At 39.0% G+C, this 21,007-nt stretch overlaps 1 protein-coding gene and 1 non-coding gene across 3 annotated transcripts; one reads left to right on the plus strand and one right to left on the minus strand.

Moving 5' to 3' along the window:
* Positions 1 to 275: 275 nt before the first annotated feature.
* On the minus strand, positions 276 to 347 carry trnae-cuc (transfer RNA glutamic acid (anticodon CUC)). Its single transcript has one exon. It is a non-coding gene; the product is annotated as a tRNA-Glu (tRNA).
* Positions 348 to 8,580: 8,233 nt separating this feature from the next.
* Positions 8,581 to 20,204, plus strand: sppl2 (signal peptide peptidase-like 2). 2 transcript variants are annotated; one of them, XR_010930967.1, is made up of 15 exons: positions 8,581 to 8,710; positions 10,449 to 10,565; positions 11,549 to 11,731; positions 11,843 to 11,932; positions 12,188 to 12,327; positions 13,122 to 13,264; positions 14,146 to 14,242; positions 14,539 to 14,655; positions 15,775 to 15,856; positions 15,946 to 16,020; positions 16,112 to 16,174; positions 16,317 to 16,416; positions 16,815 to 16,892; positions 17,027 to 17,312; positions 18,021 to 18,161. XR_010930967.1 is itself a non-coding variant. In XM_067606315.1 (15 exons), exons 1-15 carry the CDS (start codon positions 8,663 to 8,665, stop codon positions 18,201 to 18,203), a joined length of 1,677 nt encoding a protein of 558 aa, XP_067462416.1. In that variant the 5' UTR covers positions 8,581 to 8,662; the 3' UTR covers positions 18,204 to 20,204. The 2 variants fall into 2 exon arrangements, 1 of the variants encoding a protein (XP_067462416.1); XM_067606315.1 differs by having other exon boundaries at positions 17,027 to 17,187; positions 18,021 to 20,204.
* Positions 20,205 to 21,007: the final 803 nt, after the last annotated feature.

The raw sequence follows: 21,007 nt of genomic DNA on the forward strand, positions 1-21,007 counted from the left end.
AAACTCTCCACTTTCAGCAGATTAATGTAAAAACAAACTTCTAGTGTCAAACTCTGCACAGCCATCATTCTGCACAGAGAAGCTCAAACATCCAACTGTAGGAACAAGAAGAAACACATATTTCTGAGTGGAGGGAGACTTTAAAAATAACACCTGGTGATCTGTGCAACGGTATGACTAGGATATCAAATTTTCAGTTTACAGTAATTCATTTGAATGATATCTATTAAGGCGGAAAGTGCAGCAATGTGTATGAGTGGCCAATGAAAAGTAAGTTCCCTGACCGGGAATCGAACCCGGGCCGCGGCGGTGAGAGCGCCGAATCCTAACCACTAGACCACCAGGGACTGTGCAAACGAGAAGATGTCCCACATATTCACAGTAACGAATGACACATTATGTACATCAGATCTATACGTGTATTGAATTGTTCATTCCCTGCTTACAAAGCTGCTGCTTGAAAAAGCAAAAAAGCCGCATTGATTAGCGGTTATTACACCAAACCTTGACTGTACAGCATGCTGTAATTACAGTGAATACAGAGGTTGGAGACAAGAGTTGTTCCTGGTTGCAGGGACTGGACATGATGTAAATAACCTACCACTCTGTAAATTATTGTATACAGTACCTGAGAGGCAGATCAGCCCAGTTGAAAACCGGTTAAGTAAATCATTATCATGTATTGGGATTGCTCCAAAGATCTGTTACTTACTGTATGAACAATTGTGTGACTCTTTGATCAAAGTAAATAATAAAGAAAACAATGGATGAGACATCTGATGATGGGAAATCCTGTTTGAGTATCCTAATTTTTATTATTGATCCTAATCCTAATCTTCTCGCTCTTTATTATTCTGCCTACTTCTTTTTATTATGTTATTGCTGGAAGCATCCCTCGGACATCCCTTATCCTACAGACCTCTCTAACACTTGAAAACGTTCACAACACTTTGAATTTTCAAAGCTGTACTCTGTGTTGTGATACCTTTTGTACTTTTAGAGCAATCTAAGTCTAAAGTGAGGGCTTTTACAGCAGTTTTCAGATCTCACAAGTGTGTCAAGTGATGAGGCATTAGTGCAGAGCAGAGATTTTTTTAGACCAGAAAAATAAATCTAAACATGTCTCATTCCAACAGTTTTAACTCCTCAAGCACATATCATACCTTAACATGCTGCCACAAGCCTCCTCGCTCTCAGAATGTAAACATATTTCCCAGAAGAGTTAGTTTTTGAGATCTAAACCTTAATTGATGTGAGAGCGCTGTCATACTGTCATTGACTGCAATGCAATCTGCAGGCTGTCTCTTCATTTCTTCAAACAGTATGAACACATATTGTACTTCCTCATGCTCAGCTAGTCCTGCTGCCACTAATAAGGTACAAATCTCTGAGCTAGAAGCTTTGTTTTAGTCAAATCAGTTTTTCCTCAACAAAATGTGAATTTGTGCTCTGAGTTTCTGGCTCTGCAGTTAAGGCCTGTTAATAGTCGGCTTTCCTGTTAGATTACAAGGTTCTGTGCTTCTCATAACTCTGCTCTTGTAAACAAAGTTGCTTAACATGTTTATTATGTACCATCATGCAGAGCGTCTCCAGTGCCCTTTAATATTATAGGAACATCAGAGCTGCAACCCTAATTTTTTTATGAGATTAAAAGTCTAAATATGAAAATCTGATCTTGATTACAGTTGTGGAAATACGCAACAGTCCTCACTGTAGATCTAATAATCTTCAGATATTCACTGCATCTTTTCTGTCTGTCTCCCACAAACTTTACATGAAGCCCAATAGAACCACGCAGGTGTGTCCACTTTAATGAATACACCTCTCGTCTTTATAATGAATATAAATACTTCATACAAACATGAGCTTTACTCTGTGTTATGTTGTGTGTTGTCAGTGTTAACTGCTTTGTAAAGACTGAAGATCTTATCTATACATCATATTAATGCTCTGTTTATCTCTGGGGTTCAACATGTTGAAAATTTTCAAATGATGTGTGTAGAAGTGTTGTGAGTCATTGGGTCATTTCTACAGCCTTTGTATTCTCTTCCTGAAGCAACATGACAGAATGTTAAGGCTAGGCTAATGAACCCAAGTGCAGACACCGAGGCAGGAGGCAGTGACAAAGTTAGAAAGATAGTTTATTGCTGGGTTGGTAGCTGGAAGACTGGAGCACAGGCTCAGGCAGGGAGCTAGAACCCAGGGGCTGAGAATAGGGTGTAAACTGGACCAAGCAGGGCAGAGGGAATGCTGAGAAGAGCCAGGCAGAAGCTGGGGCAAAGCATGGCAGGAGAAATGCCAAGGGGAGCCAGGCAGAGTGTGCTGAGCTGCTGAGGAAGGCAGGTGAGGCAGGAGGGCTGGAGACAGGACCAGAGAAACAAGAGTTAGGTGAATGCCAGAACAGTACAAAGTTAGGCTGGAAGCATGACTGACTGTATGAACAGAGTCTATGATCTGACAGAGTGTTGCGGTAGGAACCAGGTATATGAAGCAGAGCAGGATGATGATGACAACTGGCAGCTGGTGACCCGACTTCGCACACCTGACTCTACTCCTGCAATCAAGCACACACACACACACACACACACACACACACACATAGGTAAAGGGGATAAACTCAATCAATCGTGCAATTCAAAGTGCTTTACAGATGACAGATCGATAATAAGAGAGGTAAGAAAGGAATGTAAACAGTACAAATGATTGGGAATAATATGACTAATGCTGAGACTAATGCACATGTGGAAAAAAAAATAAAAACAATAAAATAGATCTAAAAAAGAAATAAAATTTGAATTAGATTGAAATGATCAAAGACAATGACAATTAAAATAGATGAGAGAGATTAAACATGAATACAATGAAAGAAATGATAAAATAGAATAAATAATGGAAACAAGATATTCTAATCAAAAGCCAGGCAGAAAAGGTAGTTTTAAGTTTTAAGACATGAACACTTTGAACTGCTTTCAGTCTGTTCCAACAGCTCGGAGCATAAAACCTTAAAGCTGTTTCACTGCTTTGGAACAAGCAGAAGACTCCACAGGACATCAGGGACTGTACTGGTTCTGGTACATTGTGAGCAACAAATATGCTGGTGCAAGACCATGAAGAGCTTTAAAAGCAAGTAAAATAATTCATAAATCAATACATAAACTGACAGGCAACAAATGTAAGGACTGTTTTCTGTGTTTCTGGTCCCAGTCAGCACTCAGGCAGCAGAGTTCTGACTTAACTGTGACTGATTTCTAACTTTTTTGGATACATCAGATAAGATAAGCATTACAGAAGTCAAGCCTGCTGGATATTAAAGCGTGCATGAATCTATTTTCATCAGTCAGAGAGCAAAAATGGTCACAATTTGATTATATGCTTGAGATGATAAAAAAGCAGCTTTGGTGACAAACCCCACGTGAGCTTTTAAGTAATTATAGTCAGCTGAATCCAATACATCTGAATGTCCACTCACTGTCTGGTATAAAGAGCCCCTTTCTCTTTCTTTCTTTCCACTGTGTGCTTTCAGTTTTTTTTTTTTTTGCTCCATTTACACTTTGACTTATTTCTGACCATGCATGTAATTTGTGTGTTTAGCCAGCGTATACTATCCACAGTTTGTTTGTGTTTAGCGTTATGTTTTGTCATAGTTACATCACGTTACAGTATGTTTACTGCTTAAAACAAGTCAAGTCAAGTATTGTTGAGTTTCGTCATTTATTGATTTAGTCTCTGGAGTTAAACATTACCTTCCTTTGGTCTGTTTCCACACATGTTTCCTTAAGAGTCAAAGGGTGTGGCAACCAAACACTTCCTCCTTTTATGCTCTTGCTGATATCATCAGCAACGTAATGGGTTAAACCAAGTATGGGGGGGGGGGGGTTTATTGTAGGTTAAATGTTTTGTTAATAACAAATGAAATCTGATACATTTAACAGCTCCCTCTGGAGACACAAAAGGCTTTATACTACTTTTTTTCACATGCAGTAGAGCTCTCCACCACCTGGAAACACAGTCTGATGTGGAATATTGGTGGAGTTCCCCTTTAATCCACAATGTCCTGTATGGTGGTGATTTTAAAGTTCTTCTATGAAGTTTGAACTCAGACAAGACAGATTTCTTTTCATGAATGATGAGAAGTGAAGAAGCTAAAATGTCCTGACTTTTAGTTCCTAATATGAGTCAAGTTTAAAAACCGCTGGATCCTACACTTCCCATAATCCTCTTTGTTAGACCCTCCCTGCATGTTACTGGGCCACATCTTTCAAACTCCACACCTCTACTTTGTGACACAAGCTTTCTGTTTATGTGTTGTATCCATGCCAACCTGAGACAACCCTGATGACATCACAATGACATCATCAGGGTTATTTTCTCAGACGATAAAGCTTCTCCAGAGCCACAGAAGACATCATGCAACAGGCTACTGTGTACTGGTACTAATCATGACAACTCAAGTGAAATAGGATCCCGTTTTAGAAAAGCTTTGTTTAACTGAAATAATATTTAGACTTTTTTTAAATTCCTGTGTCCATGTTGACCTGATTAACAGAACTTTCAGTCAGCTGTGGTTACTGCAGCTCCACCCTCAGATTTCTTTGGCTGAAAATAACTGATAATGATGACAGCAAGCGGGAACACATAGCTTTGTAATGTCTCTATGGGTGTTGTTACAGATCTGTCCATGTTTTTTGTTTTTTTTTATAGTCATATAATTTCAGCCACAATATTCTCCTCTAAAACCATGTATCTGAGGCACACTGTCATGATAGCAAATGTTTAAAGCCTTCAGTTTCCTTCAGTAGGTTACACAAGTGTCAGTACTGATTATTTTGTTTGGGAAAAAGAAATGTCTGTGATTAGTGTGACCTGCAAAGTCTCTGCTCATCACCAGCAGGCACAATCAGCCTCACAGCCAGAACACCTGCTCTCATCCATATGCTGTTAGCAACAGGTGTCACACTAAAGCCTCCACAGGTTGGATATTCATTTGTTCTCTGTCTCCAAGGATCATTTCAGTGAGAACCAATCACTTGCGTTCGCAGCATTGGAAATTGATACAATTTATAAATTAAACATTTGCTGTTGTTTTTTTATGTTTCTTTTGTTTCGTTCTTTTTCTCCTTCATTCATCTTTTCCTCTTTTGTTCTCCCATTGTTCCTTCCTTTATTCTTTTATTGCTTGAATTGTCTTCTGTGGTGGTAATTATTCCTGTCTTATTCTTTCCGTTCTCTAACTGACTGTAATTCAGAGTGATGGACCTGAGATTTATTCATCAAATCTCTTTTGTGTGTGAGAGAGAGAGCGAGAGGAGCAGCCTGTGTACAATCCAGCCTCATGTTTTCTCAAAGAATCCCCACCTGTCCTACATGTGTACACAAATAAATGCAGACATTAATAATATAGGCCTACTTGCATATATAAATACAGAAAAACATATTTTAAAGTCGCCCTTCACTCAAAAATGTTTTCTTCTTGTTTCTTCAGTTGGATTTTGTTCTCTGTATGTGCAGAGTTTGTTTACACATTCATCTGAAGAGGGGATGTTGGCCTGTACCTATCAGCATGATTTTTGACACCACAAGCCAATTGTAGTCAATGATTGAAGCATTCATATTCATAGATTCTGGAAAATCCATATTAGATGCATTATTATTCAAAGCAGAATATTTTTATATATCTTAAGACATGTCTGGATCTTTAAACAGGGAGTTTTGGGGATTAGCTTGTTGCTGCTCAGATTATTTGAGAGTTCCCTCAAACAGCAGAGCCATTGCCACCTAATCTGACTGTAACTATTTGCTATAAATGGTGGATTCTTTAATTCAACTGAACTAATGCTAAAAATAGATAGTAATTTCAGAGCATTTGTTGAGGGCAAAAACAACATAAGAAGTGTAGAGTAAGATCATTTTTATTGTTTTAGAGGTGGCATATTTTTGTGTTGCAAGCTATTACTTTTTTCAGATATCTGTTATAGTTATGGAGATATTAATTTTTGAAATATCTTTTTTGAATGGCCATCTATGGGAGTGTACAATATCTCAACAAATAAAACTGCTGAAGTATTCATACTTTATGGACAGGTGTCCCATGTGGAAATGCTTAACATATTAAAACATGATACCTATAGCATCACCATGTGGTCAGTTATTTACGTTTTGGTTGATAACTCATGAACCATGAGATGTAGCAAAATATTTGCTCCTTGTGTTCCTTGGATGAAGCTGATTTGACTGATATAGGCCACGCCCATTTGCACCTATAAAAAATGTCTGCCATTTTGGATTTTTTGGTAAACACATTTTATGCTTATTTTGGCACATATTTCATACAATTTTCATCAAACTTGGCACATACCATATTTAGATGACTCCGAACAAAATGTATGAATTTCATTTTTGGGTATCGCTTTGTTTGTCTGTAATTGTTTACCAAAATTTTGAAGGCGTGGCCTGATGCACTTAAGGGCCATAACTCCATGACATTATAACATGATATTTCTACAATTCTGTTGTCTTCTGTTGTCTAAAATAAAATGAAACCTGGTACACAAGTTCTCCATGAGAATGTGTGTCATATTGAAGCATGGCACAAATAACCCTATTTGTGGCCATTAGTGAAACATCACAATACCACTTATTAACTGTCATATCTCTCAATGTAATATTCCATGGCAACCAAATGCAGTAAAATTGTACAGATGGGGAAGCTGAACAACTCTGAAGGATTTGATACAATTTCATCAGTAGGTGGCGCTACAAGATTTAAAAAATTGCTGCAGCAGCTTGCAGTCTAGTCAGCTGGCAGTAATGCATGCATTTTCTTCAGGAAATACACATTATATTATTAATACAGTGTATAAAGAAATTGACACAAGGTTTATTCAACTGAAAATAGTGCACATATGGCATTCACCACAAATTATATAAATGCAATTAATACCAATGGATTTTTTTGTACATTTGAAGAGATTGGTGCCTCTATTCTACATTTACTCATGTACATGTACATACTCTGGACTGTCCGGCACTTAGAAATCATTGGAATAATATCCAACAGATATTTCTGAAGTTCTAAAAAAGAAGTTTCTGCAAAACTGAACCACTGAACACATCTGAGAACTCTGACTTCTCCTTTTTAAAGGAGATGCATTATTTGGGCTTTTACAACAGCTAAACAGATACTGCTGAGACAAAGGAGGAAAAACAATGTTAAAAACAATGAAGAAAAGGAGTAAAGCCTATATTTTTATGAACAATACAGCAATAGTTCAACTAGCTGTTTATGAGAGGTTGGCATACTCTAATTTAATTTTATATTGGTGATCTGCAGAATAAAATGTTTAATTTATTCTGGAGCTGTTAAAAGATTCGACAGAAGACAGAATCTTATCACAGACTAAATATATGATTATTTAATGTATTGTTGTACTACTACCACTTCCCCCCCAGAGCAAACAAACAAAACCTAAACAACAAACAAAATAAGACTAATCTTTCCTGTAATAAAGAATACAGACCCTTTAATCCTCAGTGCACAGAAAAGAAATTAAACAATATTGTTATGACTCATAATAACATAACATTCTATAGGAAATATCAGTAGGAAATAGTCTAAATTGTTGTTGTATTATTAAATATGTGAATTCATATTTGTTGTTGTGTTTAAATGTATCAGTATATGGCTGTAAATCATGTTATTTATGTCAAACATATTTTTCAAATGTAATTAAGCTCATTGCCTTTTTGAAAGTCTAGTTGGCCATGATATTATCAAGCTTTAAATGATGATATTATACCAAACCTGAACCTGAAATTTATTAACCTGTTTTGTAACATTTGTAATATTTTATAACATGAACTTGCCTCCATTTTTAAAAGCTCGGTCAGGTACGTCTAACTTTCTCACTTAAGACCAATCAAATGTTTAGTAAAAGTAGATTAATATATTATCTTGTTTCTGTAACATTGTTGCTTTTTCACAGCACCAATTTAATGTTAAAGATCCCCTCCAGCCATGTTTTAAGATGTATGTAAAATGCTCTACTTTGAATAATAGTTAATTATCTTGTTAAAATCCTTAAAATGACACCTTCCAGAATCTATAAATATGCAAATATATTTCATCTCAAAAGTTTTCCTGCCGGACACAAGATGTCTCCTACTTCACTGTGGAGTCCATTCTCAATGTTTGTGCACTGCAGGCTTCAAGTTTCCACATCACACTTAAGGAAGTTGAATATTGGACCAGGATTGGCTTCCAAACTAGTTGTGATGTCACAAATCATGCTAAAAGGTCCTCCATTTAACAACGGATTTTCAAGAGCACAGAGAAACTTTCCACTGTCATTAGATTAATGTGAAAACAGCCTTCTACTATCAAACTCTGCACATATATCATTCCGCACAGTGAAGCTCGAACATCCAACTGAAGGAAGAAGAAGAAAAACATATTTTAAAGTGGAGGGATACCATTTTTTTGACTGACATGAATTTTAACCAATCAGAGACATGTTCACTCGCTCGTGACGATGATGGCCAATGAGAAAGCCGTACTGAAAATAAATGGGCGTGTCCATCCCGAACAGCTGGTGGGGGCTCGTGTGAGGGGCTCGGGACGAGCGGTTGGTTGGTTGATGGGGGAAACAACAACAAGCTAGGCATCATGAGGGTCCCTGAAACACTGATCTGGGCCGCTTTTCTCATCCAAAAGGTGAGAGAGACCGTGTGTATTTCTTCGAAAACAGTTCCTCTTTGCGTTTATGTCGCATAGCGGCACGTGCTTGACAAAAACAGATGCGGTTTTTTCCTCAACCGTGTTCCGGGATTTTTTTTTAGCTTGGATGCTACGACAGTTAGCTTGCGGATATCACCGTGGGCCCTGGAAACCCACACATCACTCACCTTTTTGATTTAACATTAACGAAACAGGATTATTACTGATTAACCACGTCATTTAAGCCACCACACGGTTCACGAGAGACTGCTTTTATCAGCGAAATGGCAGAAATAGGAAAACAGTTAAATCGTTGAACGTTGGCAACCGTTAACTTCACTCACATAAACGTTAAAGAGCCTGAAAGTCTGAAATTCGCGACTTGAGGGGTAAAATATGTCAAAGATGAGTTTACTGCCAAATCTAATGAAACCAGATATGTCAAAGTAAGTTATAGCTGTGTTGGACTCATACTTATCCTCCTCTTGTCCGTATAACACTAGAAATTGGTTGAAACGTTCTTGTTTTTACAAATATTAACACAAATCAGGCTTTTAAATAGTTGTTGATCTAACATGGGGCGTAACATTAATTCAACTTTTATTATGATTATTGTTAATTGCTAATTGCACACTGCATATACTGTTTACACAATTAACATTTGCACATTCCTGGTCAATATTTTGTATATTTCATTTAATTCTCTTCAGTGTAAACATGTAACAGCTCTTCTAACTTAGAATATATTTTATTCTAAATTTCTTTCTTTTTTATATTATTTAGGACGACTTAATTTGGTGTATATTTTTGACTGTCATGGATCACAACACCAAGGCAATTCCTTGCATGTGCAAACCTACTTGGCAATAAACCTGATCCTCATTCTGATTCTGATTAATAGTCTTTAGGATCCTTCTTAGTGTGTCTTGGGTGTCAAGATTTGACCAAAGCCAGACAGTGCTGATGAGTTGGAAGACCGCAACAATCAGCTTTTATTGACCCACTTTATCAGCTGCCAGTTTATTAGCTCCACTTTGCTAAAACGGATTAAATCTAATACACCAGCCCAGCAGTAAACCCCACTTTCATGAAGTTTATAATGCTCAGCTTTATCGAAACAGATTTAGAGAGGTGTTGATTCAAATTGATGGAAATTTTGGAGGCTTTAGTTTATGGAGCTTTTAATTTGTATTATGTGACAGGTGTTGATAATATTTTGTCCACCCAGTTTGTATCAATGAGGGCAGTCTATTAGAAATATTAGAAACACCTCTCAGTATAACACAATACCATTCAACAGTAGAGCTGCAAACTTATTTGATTAATCGATAAGCTGCAGGGTGCAAAATTAACTTTTTTTGTCCACCGGCCAAATGGTTACTTAATGTTCAAATTTTATTAGCCACTCAATAGATTAATTAATCAATTAATCAATAATGAACATAATCGTTAGTTGCAGCCCTATAACAGTGTCTAAAACTATAGTTCATATATTATTTATTATACAATGTACAGTATGCTATATTATGGCTGATATGCAAAAAAATTACATCAAATGTAGAAACAAAACAGTTCACTTAATGACACAAATATTGTCATCGCTCCTGTCTCCTTTTTCAGTGACACTTTTTATGACATTACCCTTGTTCCATGAAATGATCTTAAAGTCTGTAATCTAAAAGTTATAAACATTTCATGGACATGTGTGATTTAGTCCTCGTTGTCGTGTTCGCAGGTGGTGGGAGAGTACGGCATGGCCCACTTCAGTGACAAGGGCAAGAGCAAAGGAAAGGATTACTGCATATTCTTCAACTCACAGTGGGCACGTCTACCTCAGGACCTCAATAAGGCGGTAAGGCACGAATGAATAACAAGAGGTGTAACCAAGTCAGCGATTCTTGTCTAGTTTTGACACGAGTCTCAAATCAAGTCCAGACTTGAGTCTAAGAATCTCGTGTCAAGTGTTAGGTCTCAGTGTAGAGATCGAGCCAAGTCAGAACTAACACCAGTCAGCAATTTAATGATGATTTAATCATCTTCAGACTATGTTACAAGAACAAACAATATATTAATGCTTGATTGTATTGCTTTACTTCAAATAAAAGCATCTGTCAAACGTAAAAATATCACACTGAGTGTATTAACACGCTTGATTTGGACAACACTGAAGTATCAACTTGCAGCAGTTTTTGTAAGCATTTTGGAAAAAAAAACTTTAAAAAAAGTGCACAGCCACACAGAACAATGTTGCTAAACTACACAGTATGTACTGATATGTAGGTGATCAATAAAATCCTTTTCAGGAAGCCTCGTGCAGGAAGCTGATATTTGATCTCCTTTTACTGCCTGTTTGGACTCTGGCAGCTGCTTTCTGAGTTGACCTCAAATGTTAGAGACATTTATGACTGATCAGAATATAATGAGTTACAGTGATCCACTCATGAGGAAAAAATGCATTGGTTTACAATTTCTTGGTCGTTAGCAGATAAAAAGGATTCTTGGTTTTTGGATATAATTTATCATTAGAATCTGTTTTACAGTTTTTTGCACACTTTAGCAAAAGGGCAGAAATAATTTCATACATCCGTTATCAAGAGCCAAACTGCATCTCATATGACTCCAGTCTGTTAGAGGCGAGAGGATCTTTATGACGTCTATTGTCTAGATTATTTCCTCTGACTGGGGAGGCGTTTCTTTCTTTTGAAAGAATAATAAAATCAAGTCTATTAAGATTAAGTGCCTAGTAACAGCTGCTGCCTGTAAGATTTTGTCTGTAGCAGAGTTTCCTCCCTCTCTGGTTAACATGGCAAAACGTTTTGTGTGTGTGTCTTGTAGTCACGTCTCCAGATTTATGACCTCACAACATCGGTCTTGTGCTCACCCTCTGATGTCCCAGAGGGAGGCTTCCCAAATCGTATCCCCATGGTGATGAGGGGAAACTGCACTTTCTATGAAAAGGTCCGACTGGCCCAGATTAATGGAGCCAAGGGCCTGCTCATTGTCAGCAAGGACAGACTGGTAACACTGTTTATAACATTTAACAACTTAAAATTGTTGCTTGACTTCATTGTACATCAATATTAGATTTTGACACCTCACAAAACAGAACGAATGTTGTTTTTATTACAGACGCCACCAGCAGGAAACAAGACTCAGTATGAGGAGATTGACATCCCCGTAGCACTGCTCAGCTACTCTGATATGCTGGATATTAGCAAGGTGAGATCCACCAAACAAACCTGCAGGGTCCTACTGATAGATCAGTTTATCACCAGCGGCTGTCAATTCTAAACATCTTACAGTCTTGCAGTAGAGACAGACATGTATGTGACTCTGCATGGTTTATACTGTAACAGGCAAAGAAAAAAAAGTACAAAATGGATAATTGCCAATAGTGAAATATGTTTAAGAAACATTTCACCGTTTATCCCAGTTCACTCAGACCTCAGCTGATACTGTTTATAACTTTTCCAGACCTTTGGTAAAGGAAGACTGGTTGCCATGTATGCACCCAATGAACCGGTGTTGGACTACAACATGGTGATCATCTTCTTGATGGCAGTGGGAACAGTTGCTATTGGAGGTTACTGGGCTGGCAGCAGAGACAGCAAGAAGTAAGTGGACAATGAGGAGATGGAGTTGTAAAATGGGCATCCAATGTGAGAAATTACTACATAACATACAATACATGTCACATTATGTACAGAAATAACTACACATACAGTTAAGATAAAGTCATCCAAGGGATAAAACTGGTAATTGCTTGTCATTGATGATGCAGCTTACAGACTTTGTACTTTCCACTACATTCCATAATTACAGAATAGAAAGTTTCCTACTAACATGCCTTTAGTCCCGACTGCTAAATTTAATTCAAAGTTAATTTATCAGGGGACTCATCTCTTAGGGAAAATTTGTCACAATGTTCTTGGCAGAGAACCACAGTGTATGATTGCTCAGTTTTTCTCTTGGATGAGCATGTGTGCTTCTCTTTTTTTTTTTTTTTTTAAACCGAGCAGTGTTCATTGTAGCGCTGCAACTGCACTAAAGGGCAGTGTTTGTTTGAGGCTTTGTGACTGACTCACTGGCTTAAGCCAATCCAAACCCGTCCTTCTGATAGAGTTGCCAAGGTGACTAAAGGCAACATCAGGCGGGGTCTCTGACGCAGAGGACTGCAGGCAAAAAACTGACTGCATTTCCCTCAAATATCTTGTTTAATAAGCTTGACGCAAGCAGATCAGAATCAGGAAAAAAAAAAAACTTATTGTCCATCATTGGGCAGTGGATGAGTGTAAAAAGATGTTGATCCTTAGTCTGTAGAGTTCTGAACATGATGACATGACCGAGTGACCCAAACGTGACTCGTCAGGTCAGCAGGCCTTTCTGACTTCCGTTTCTCCCCCTGCAGGCGCTACATGAAGCACAAGCGGGACGACGGCGCGGAGAAGCAGGACGAGGAGACCGTAGACGTCACCCCCATCATGATCTGTGTGTTTGTGGTCATGTGCTGCAGCATGCTGGTGCTACTCTACTTTTTCTATGACCGCCTGGGTACGACACAGATCCATACACTCACATCACTGATCTGAACACAATCACTGTGATATGTTTTGGGGGGGAAAAAAAGGCTCTTTAGTCAGATCCTCCTTTGTGTGACCGCTAGATTAATAATGGTTTCAGTCCTCTTTGCTCCGTGTTTATTTCTGTGATGGGGATGGTTAGCCTCAAAAAGCCAGTGTTTAACTTCTTCTTTCACTCATTGTGGTCTGGCATGACTCAATAAGCATTTTGCTTGGGAAAGATGTCATTTCAGAAAACGACTGACAATGTTTTCCTTGACTGAAACATTGGCACAAAACCTGACTGGATGAACGGACTGCTGAAAATCTTTGACTTTCAAAACTAGATAAAATGATTGTTGACAAGACTTTGGAGTCTTCAGAGATGCTATTTCGTGTAACACTGCCCACAGTATGTGTCGTATGGTCTCAAACAGTTTGGGAATCAGGATTTAGGATCAGAAGACTGTTGATTAAAAGCCCACACGAGCAAATCCTGGTTAACAAAGTGAGTTAAAAAGCCTCCATCTTCCTCCACTGTAACCTCAATATTCCTCAAAGCTACTAGAGCTACAGTGGAAACTTGATCCTCATTTCCTGAAGCAGAATTGCTCAGTGTTCATCATTACGAGGCTGTAGACGCAGTCTGCAGATGTGAATGTGTGAAGCAAGACAGTGCTGAAAAAGAGCTTGATCGTTCAGATAACATTTCACTGATAAATCGATGAAGACACTGATAGACTGAACATCTCTGAGAAGCAGCTGTACATTCACCCCAGAATACTAAATATCAGACAGTGTTAAAAGAATGTGATATTATGTGACAATACTCACTAATCTCCTGCCTGCTTCTGCTCTTTCTTCACATTTTAGCAATTTGGGTCATAGGCATCTTCTGCGTGGCCTCTTCTGTCGGCCTCTACAGCTGTCTGTGGCCTTTTGTCAGGAGACTCCCTTTCTGCAAGTGCAGGTACGACTGTCCACATCAGTATGTTTTCATAATGCTGGCTGCCCAGATGTCAGTTGTCTACATGCATCATACTTTTTTCTGAGTCGACATGCAGCTGAATCAGTTTTAAAAGCTTAGTCTACAAATTTACTCAGTCTCACCCCTGACAAACTGCTTCCAGACTGCTACAATCAAAGCTTTTTATGGTTAAAAGTACAAGAGAGACATGTTGGTTCGTGACCAGTTGAGTTTTATTGAATGTAAATGTCTCTACTACGGTTGTATTGATTGACATGCGGACCATCTTGTGACCACAGAGTTCCAGAGAATAACCTGCCGTACTTGCACAAGCGGCCACAGATCCGCATGTTGCTGCTGTCGGCCCTCTGCATCGGTGTAAGCATCACCTGGATGGTGTTTCGCAACGAAGACCAGTGAGTGTGAAGACAAAACTGTGTCAGATCCACATACATGTACACATATACTGTTAAGCTGAAGATCTTCTGATCTGACTGACATTATGAATGTTTAGTTACAGGCACATCCAGTACCTAGGTTGTCTCATAATGTTTACTACACTGCTGAGTGTTTTTGGTGCATCACACTGAGTCGTCACCGTCAGTCTGTGGCTGCATGTCAGGATAATAACCAAACCCCTCCGTACCCGTCATGGAGAAGGCGCACTTTGTTTTTCCAGCTCTCCACTCTCCTCTCATTCCTCTCCTCTTCCTGCTCCAGCATATGTCATTCTGCCGTCGCAGGGGTGCGTTACACAACCGCCCCGTCTCTATCCCAGCCTTGCAAACTGTTGGCTAGGTGGTTTGTTTACAATGCACCAAGCTGATGTAAACAAGCGAGAGGCCATGAGTCGGAAACTGTTGTTAAAAACCCCAAATGAGACGCATGTCCAAAGAATGCTCTTAAAACCAGAATAATATTGGCATATCCCACATGTCTTAATCGGAAAATACTACATTTAGGATGATGCCTAATTTGGAATATCCAAATGGAAAATGCTGTTTACATGACCTGTATCAAGTTCAGAATATTGTCATATTCGTGTGCATGTAAAGAGTCACTGTGTTGAGTTTCCCCGTTTCACTGAACAGTTAACAGAATATTCTCATCACACAGATGCAAAATGAAGATCTGATTCATTTGTTGACCCTTTACAAACAATATGTTGGCAGCACAGGAATCATTTTAAAGTGACTATTAATCACTTGTTTAATATCCTGGCATACAGTGTTATCCTTCAGGTTTCATGTGCAAAAAGACATTAGTTAAAGGTCCTGAGAAATATTAAAAATGTGAAACTAAGAGGTCAATTTCAGCTAATTCAAAAATGATGCTGCAAAACTTCTGCATTTAAGAACAAATGTACTTGATTGATGGATGTATGAGGTGACATAATGGCAACGTTGTCCTGTGTGTGTATAACATGTCAGAGGTTCAGTATATGATGATGATGGTGGTGGTGAGCCTCAGTGTGTGTGTGTGTGTGTGTGTGTGTGTGTGTGGGCTGACTAACACCCTTGTTACGTGTCCTCCAGGTGGGCGTGGGTGTTACAGGACACCCTGGGGATCGCCTTCTGTCTCTACATGCTAAAAACAGTCAGACTGCCCACATTTAAGGTGGGTTGTAACTCTCATAGATTTGAACTATAATAATATGGAGAGTATGTTTTTAAATAAAAGTTTTAATTGAGTTTTTCTCTTTACAGGCTTGCACTTTACTGCTGGTGGTCCTTTTTGTCTACGATGTTTTCTTTGTATTTATTACACCCTTCTTTACAAAGGTATGTTAAAACGATTCCTGTTTTATTCAGATTCTGATGTCATCAGTCTCTGTCACCACGTGTTATGTTACCTGCTGCCTTTTCTCCACAGAGTGGGGAAAGTATAATGGTGGAGGTAGCGGCTGGTCCCTCTGACTCCTCCACACATGAAAAGGTGAGTTTGTTTCCAAATTCTACACCTCCCTGTGTGTTGGGTGGGGTTTAATCTTGTTACAGAAACATAATGCTTACTTTCACTGCTGCTCCTGTCAGCTCAGAGGAAAAGTAGTTGATAGTAACACTACTGTTTACTGCAGCTGCCCATGGTGCTCAAAGTGCCAAGGTTAAACTCCTCTCCTCTGGCTCTGTGTGATCGGCCCTTCTCCCTCCTGGGCTTTGGCGACGTCTTAGTACCAGGTAATGAACTGCAAACTACTCAGAGCTCATAAAGTGGTCACAACCAGAAATTATTTAACCATCATTGACCACAGTCACCCAAATGCTTACAGCAGAAAAATAAGGTATGCGGTCGCTATGTCAGCAGAGAACTACTCAACACTGCGTATTTACTGCTTTATAATTGCACATTACAGGATTTAGTTTCCACATATAATTGTATGTCTGCCAATTTTTTCACTTTTAACATTTAATTTCATTTAGCTGATCCTGTGTATTAGGAAATATCTAGTTTTAATATTGATGATATTGTTAAGTGCAGTGAAATCTCTGATAATCAAGACTGTTTGAGTGTGATGACACTCAGCTGAATACAGCAGCTGTTGATTTGAACGCCTCTTTGTTGTTTTCCTCCTCAGGTCTGCTGGTGGCGTACTGCCACAGGTTTGACATTTTAACACAGTCCTCCAGGATCTACTTTGTGGCCTGTACAATCGGTACGTATGTGTACAGGGGTCTAGTGAGGGTTATACATGGAAAATTGTAATGTTTTGTTAGAATGACAGTCTTGGACATGACTGGACTTTCATCGACCGTCTCTGCTGTCTCCGTCTCTCCTGTTTCCTGTTAGCTTACGGCATCGGCCTGCTGATCACCTTCGTGGCTTTGGCCGTGATGCAGATGGGTCAGCCGGCCCTGCTCTACCTGGTGCCTTGCACTCTGCTCACCAGCCTCACTGTAGCGCTGTGGCGCAGGGAGTTGCCCCAGTTCTGGACTGGAAGTGGATTTGTGGTGAATACCAGTTTGATATGACTGCCTACTGCGGAAGAACAAAAAAAGACTTTAAAAAAAAAATGCAACAAAAGAAAAAAAAAAATCTAATGTTAAATAACATGCAGAGTAAAGTAGAATTTCAAGTTGAGTAACCCCTTTAAATAATTCCATCCGTTGCAACTGCCTCTTTCTGTTTTACTGTCCTCCCTCCCATCGCTGCTCCTTTATTTTACTGTGGGTGTGCTCTAGTCTGCTGCTGAGGGCTCAGCTGTCTGTGAATGTCACTGCAGGTACTCTATCTGGGCTTGCTACTTTACACTCTACCATTTAAAACATCCTGATGCTACTTAAGGTTTTTTTTTTGTTGTTGTTTTTCCCTGCACACATATCAGTGATAGACTAGTAGTCATGTAGCGAAGTGGGTAACTACAACTAGAACAATCATTGGTGGTGTAGATTAGCTCTAGATCATGTTATTTCTTTAACTAGCATTAGTTAGCATGTGTGATCTGTGTATTTGGATGAGACTCAAAGACAGTTGTGGGATTGTCTTTGGATGTTTTCCCTTCCTTTATGCATATCTGGTATTTTTCTATCTGCGTACAGGAATACCTCTGACAACAATAAACATAAAGCTCCTTTAATTGGGGTTAAATTAATAAAAGGAAAGTGATAAAAACATAAGCAAAGAAGCCATTTAGTCCTTTTACCCTCAAATCTATTTGTGGACAGAGGAATGACTGTATATTTTTGTTCTGTTTGTCTAATCTTCAGCTCCTGTTATCATTATTTGTTTCCAGCCTGATACAATTCAGTCTCATATAGACTTTTTTTTTTTTCGTCCCCTGCAGCCTGCCATAGCGCTCGCACCGATCAACTGTACACAAACTGCAGCGCCACAGACAGAAAGGCCCTCAACTAAACCGGAGCCACAAACCACAGAAGCCACCAATCAGAGCGAAGCCTCGCCCCAGCGCTCACCTCAGGAAACGCCCCTATCTGAGAAAGAGGAAGAGGAAAACAAATCTAACTGAAAGGACTTCTAGTACGGCATTTTCCATTTCATTTCACGTTTTATTTGTTGTAAAGTTTTTTTTTTCTACATTCTGTCTCAGTCAATGGACATTTTAAGTAGGGACATTAATGTGCACTTGGTTGCGAAGGGAAGAGCAGAGGAGATCTGGCTCAGCGGGGCACCGGGACTGGACGCACGAGGTTGAAGTGTTGAAACTGTCAAACACACTAAAAAAAAAAACATGCTAAAAGCCTCCAAACCCTCATCTACTATCAAACGGTCTGAACCACCTGTAAAGGGAATGAAAAGCCAAATCTGGAAACTACAACACTAAATACTCCCCTTACTTCCATCAGAGGCTCTTAAAAGCTCTAAAGGCCCAGTCACACCAGCATTCAAAACAAATTCATTCAGAGAAATAAATTAATTTAAATGGAAATGCTGCACTCGGTTGATTCATTCGCAGGGGGCGAAGTAAATCTGTTTAACTTTTTTGCATTAAGTTGAACTTGCCGATGTGCAAATATGTGACCTTTTAGAGAGAACGGAGAGTCAACGTAGAAGAAGTTATTGTAGCTTATTAGTGTTGCATCATCCATGTCTACTTCTGTCAGAGTATAAACTGCTCCACAAAGGAGGAATGGTTTACCGAAAGTTATGAGACAGGAGTCGACAGACATGTCTTAAATGTGTGAACTTACTTTACCGTTCACAACTGGCTTTTTCATCTTATTTCTCCCCTCAGTAACTCTTTATAGAGTGAAATGTACAGTCCTGAGAGGCATAAACAACCCAGTACAGAGTGACTAGCATGTTCCCAGCTAGCTAGCATGTTAACACTTAAAGCAGTTTACCAACTAGCTCATGCAAGTATCTCCTTTGTCACTAAGCTTCCCAAAAAAACGTATTTCACAAAGACTGGCAGACTAATTTTGTTGAGCCACTTTCTGGTGTGACCGGGCCTTAAAGGTCTCAGTATGCTTGAAACAATCTTGCTTGTACAAAATGTGCCGTACGAGGGGGTTTCAAGCACTTAGTTTGAAGCAAACTGAGGCCTTATTCTCCAAAGCACACATATATACACACTTCATAAAAAGCCATTTTAGCCGCATTTATGTTATATTTTGACATTTGTATGTTTATAAAGCACAGCAGTGGTGGATGAAGAGTTTCATACCCTTTCAAATGTGGTGCTATCAGGGTTGTTGACTGAGCCAAACCTACATATTTATGTTTTTTTTTAAACTGAAGCATTAGTTGATGTTTTCCCTTCTTTTTGTTAATATTTTTCTTTTTTTTTTTTTGCATGCTATGATTTTGCCCTTTATATAAAACAGTGTATAATCTATAGTACAGACTTCGTATCGGTGGAGCGACTGTTAAAACTCAGGCCACCGCACTTCTGTTCACCCCAGTTTTTATTCATATTGTCTTAACTGGTTTTGGCCTTACTGTGTCCATGTTGAGATGTACAGCAGGAAAATACAAGTACTGTACTCAAAGACGTGCTGTAGTTTGTATGAGGAGCGAGTGACAGACAGGCTGTGTGACCGATGTTTGGTTTAGTTTGTATGAAGCATTTGCACAATATTTTTTAATTCATGGGCTGACAGATGTTTGGTTCATGTTTGTATATGTTTAATGTATACTCATGAAATTTAAAGAAACAGAAAGCAAAGTATCAATATATCAAATAACCTTTCTGCTTTTGTTTTCCATTTCTGACCCGACGGTGTCTGTATATCACTATAGATATATTTCTTATTCAGTTATGATGCCTATTAACCAAGTTCAACATTTCTGCATAAGAATTGAGATCGAAAAGTGGAAAACACATTTGCTGAAGGTCAGAGGTCAAATGAGTACAAGCTTAGTTGTCTGGGTGTGTGCCCTCGCTGATTCAACAGCACAGCGGTTCCAGGACATGAGATGATTCATTCACCAGTATAGTTTGTTGTCACCAAGTGGTTTTTAATGCCTCTGTTGAGGACTACATATAATAAACAAACATTGTATTTAACATTTGGTGTATTTTTTTATTTCATTACGTGGCATCAAAAATCTAGTTTACAGGTTCTGAGTGGGATTTGTTTAAAGTTTAAACACCTTATTTAGACTTTTTTTTACAGCTTCAGTGAGGATGCTCTCTGTGTCGCTGCTCTGAAATGTTGATGCTGAACAGAATTCGGCTCGAATCTGAATGCGTCTTTTCATCGCAGCCCTCCAGCTGTGAAAAGGTCCGCCGCTGTCCGGGCTCCGCAGATCAACAGCGTTCTGACAAAGAGCCTCTTGTCGCTTCAGCTCAGTCACTCAAGCTGGAGGTCTGTTGAGTTTCTGTTTACTCTGGATCACTTATCTGATTAACATGATGTCTGGTGGCTCCTATTGCACAAAGCGCCGTACAGCAGCGTGTGTTCCTACGTTTATTTTAATATCAGTGGGGCTATTTGATGGTTGATGCACTTTAGCTACTGGTAATAGATGTTCTGTTATATCCACAATCTGCTTTTTTCCAGTTTCATACGTTAAAAATGATAATTTATTTGGTGTATTCTATATTTCTGGTGGAATGTGACACAGACTAACAGCAGGGAAACTCTGTGGTCCACCTTTAAATGTTTAAAGAGTAACTTCACTCCCAGTTCTGAGCGTAACTCCACCCACTGCATCATTTTGAAAAATGCTAAAACGCGGGCATCGAGCTGAGAGGGGGGGAGGGTGGGGGAGGGCAGGAGTTGTTCAGTGACATCCTGGTCAGAGAAAAATGATAATAATTATGAGAGCAGCTGCTGCGCTGCAAAAAGCTTGTGGCAAAAAGGAGGA

The sequence above is a fragment of the Thunnus thynnus genome, chromosome 12, assembly GCF_963924715.1.
Source record: "Thunnus thynnus chromosome 12, fThuThy2.1, whole genome shotgun sequence".
NCBI classification, from domain to species: domain Eukaryota; kingdom Metazoa; phylum Chordata; class Actinopteri; order Scombriformes; family Scombridae; genus Thunnus; species Thunnus thynnus.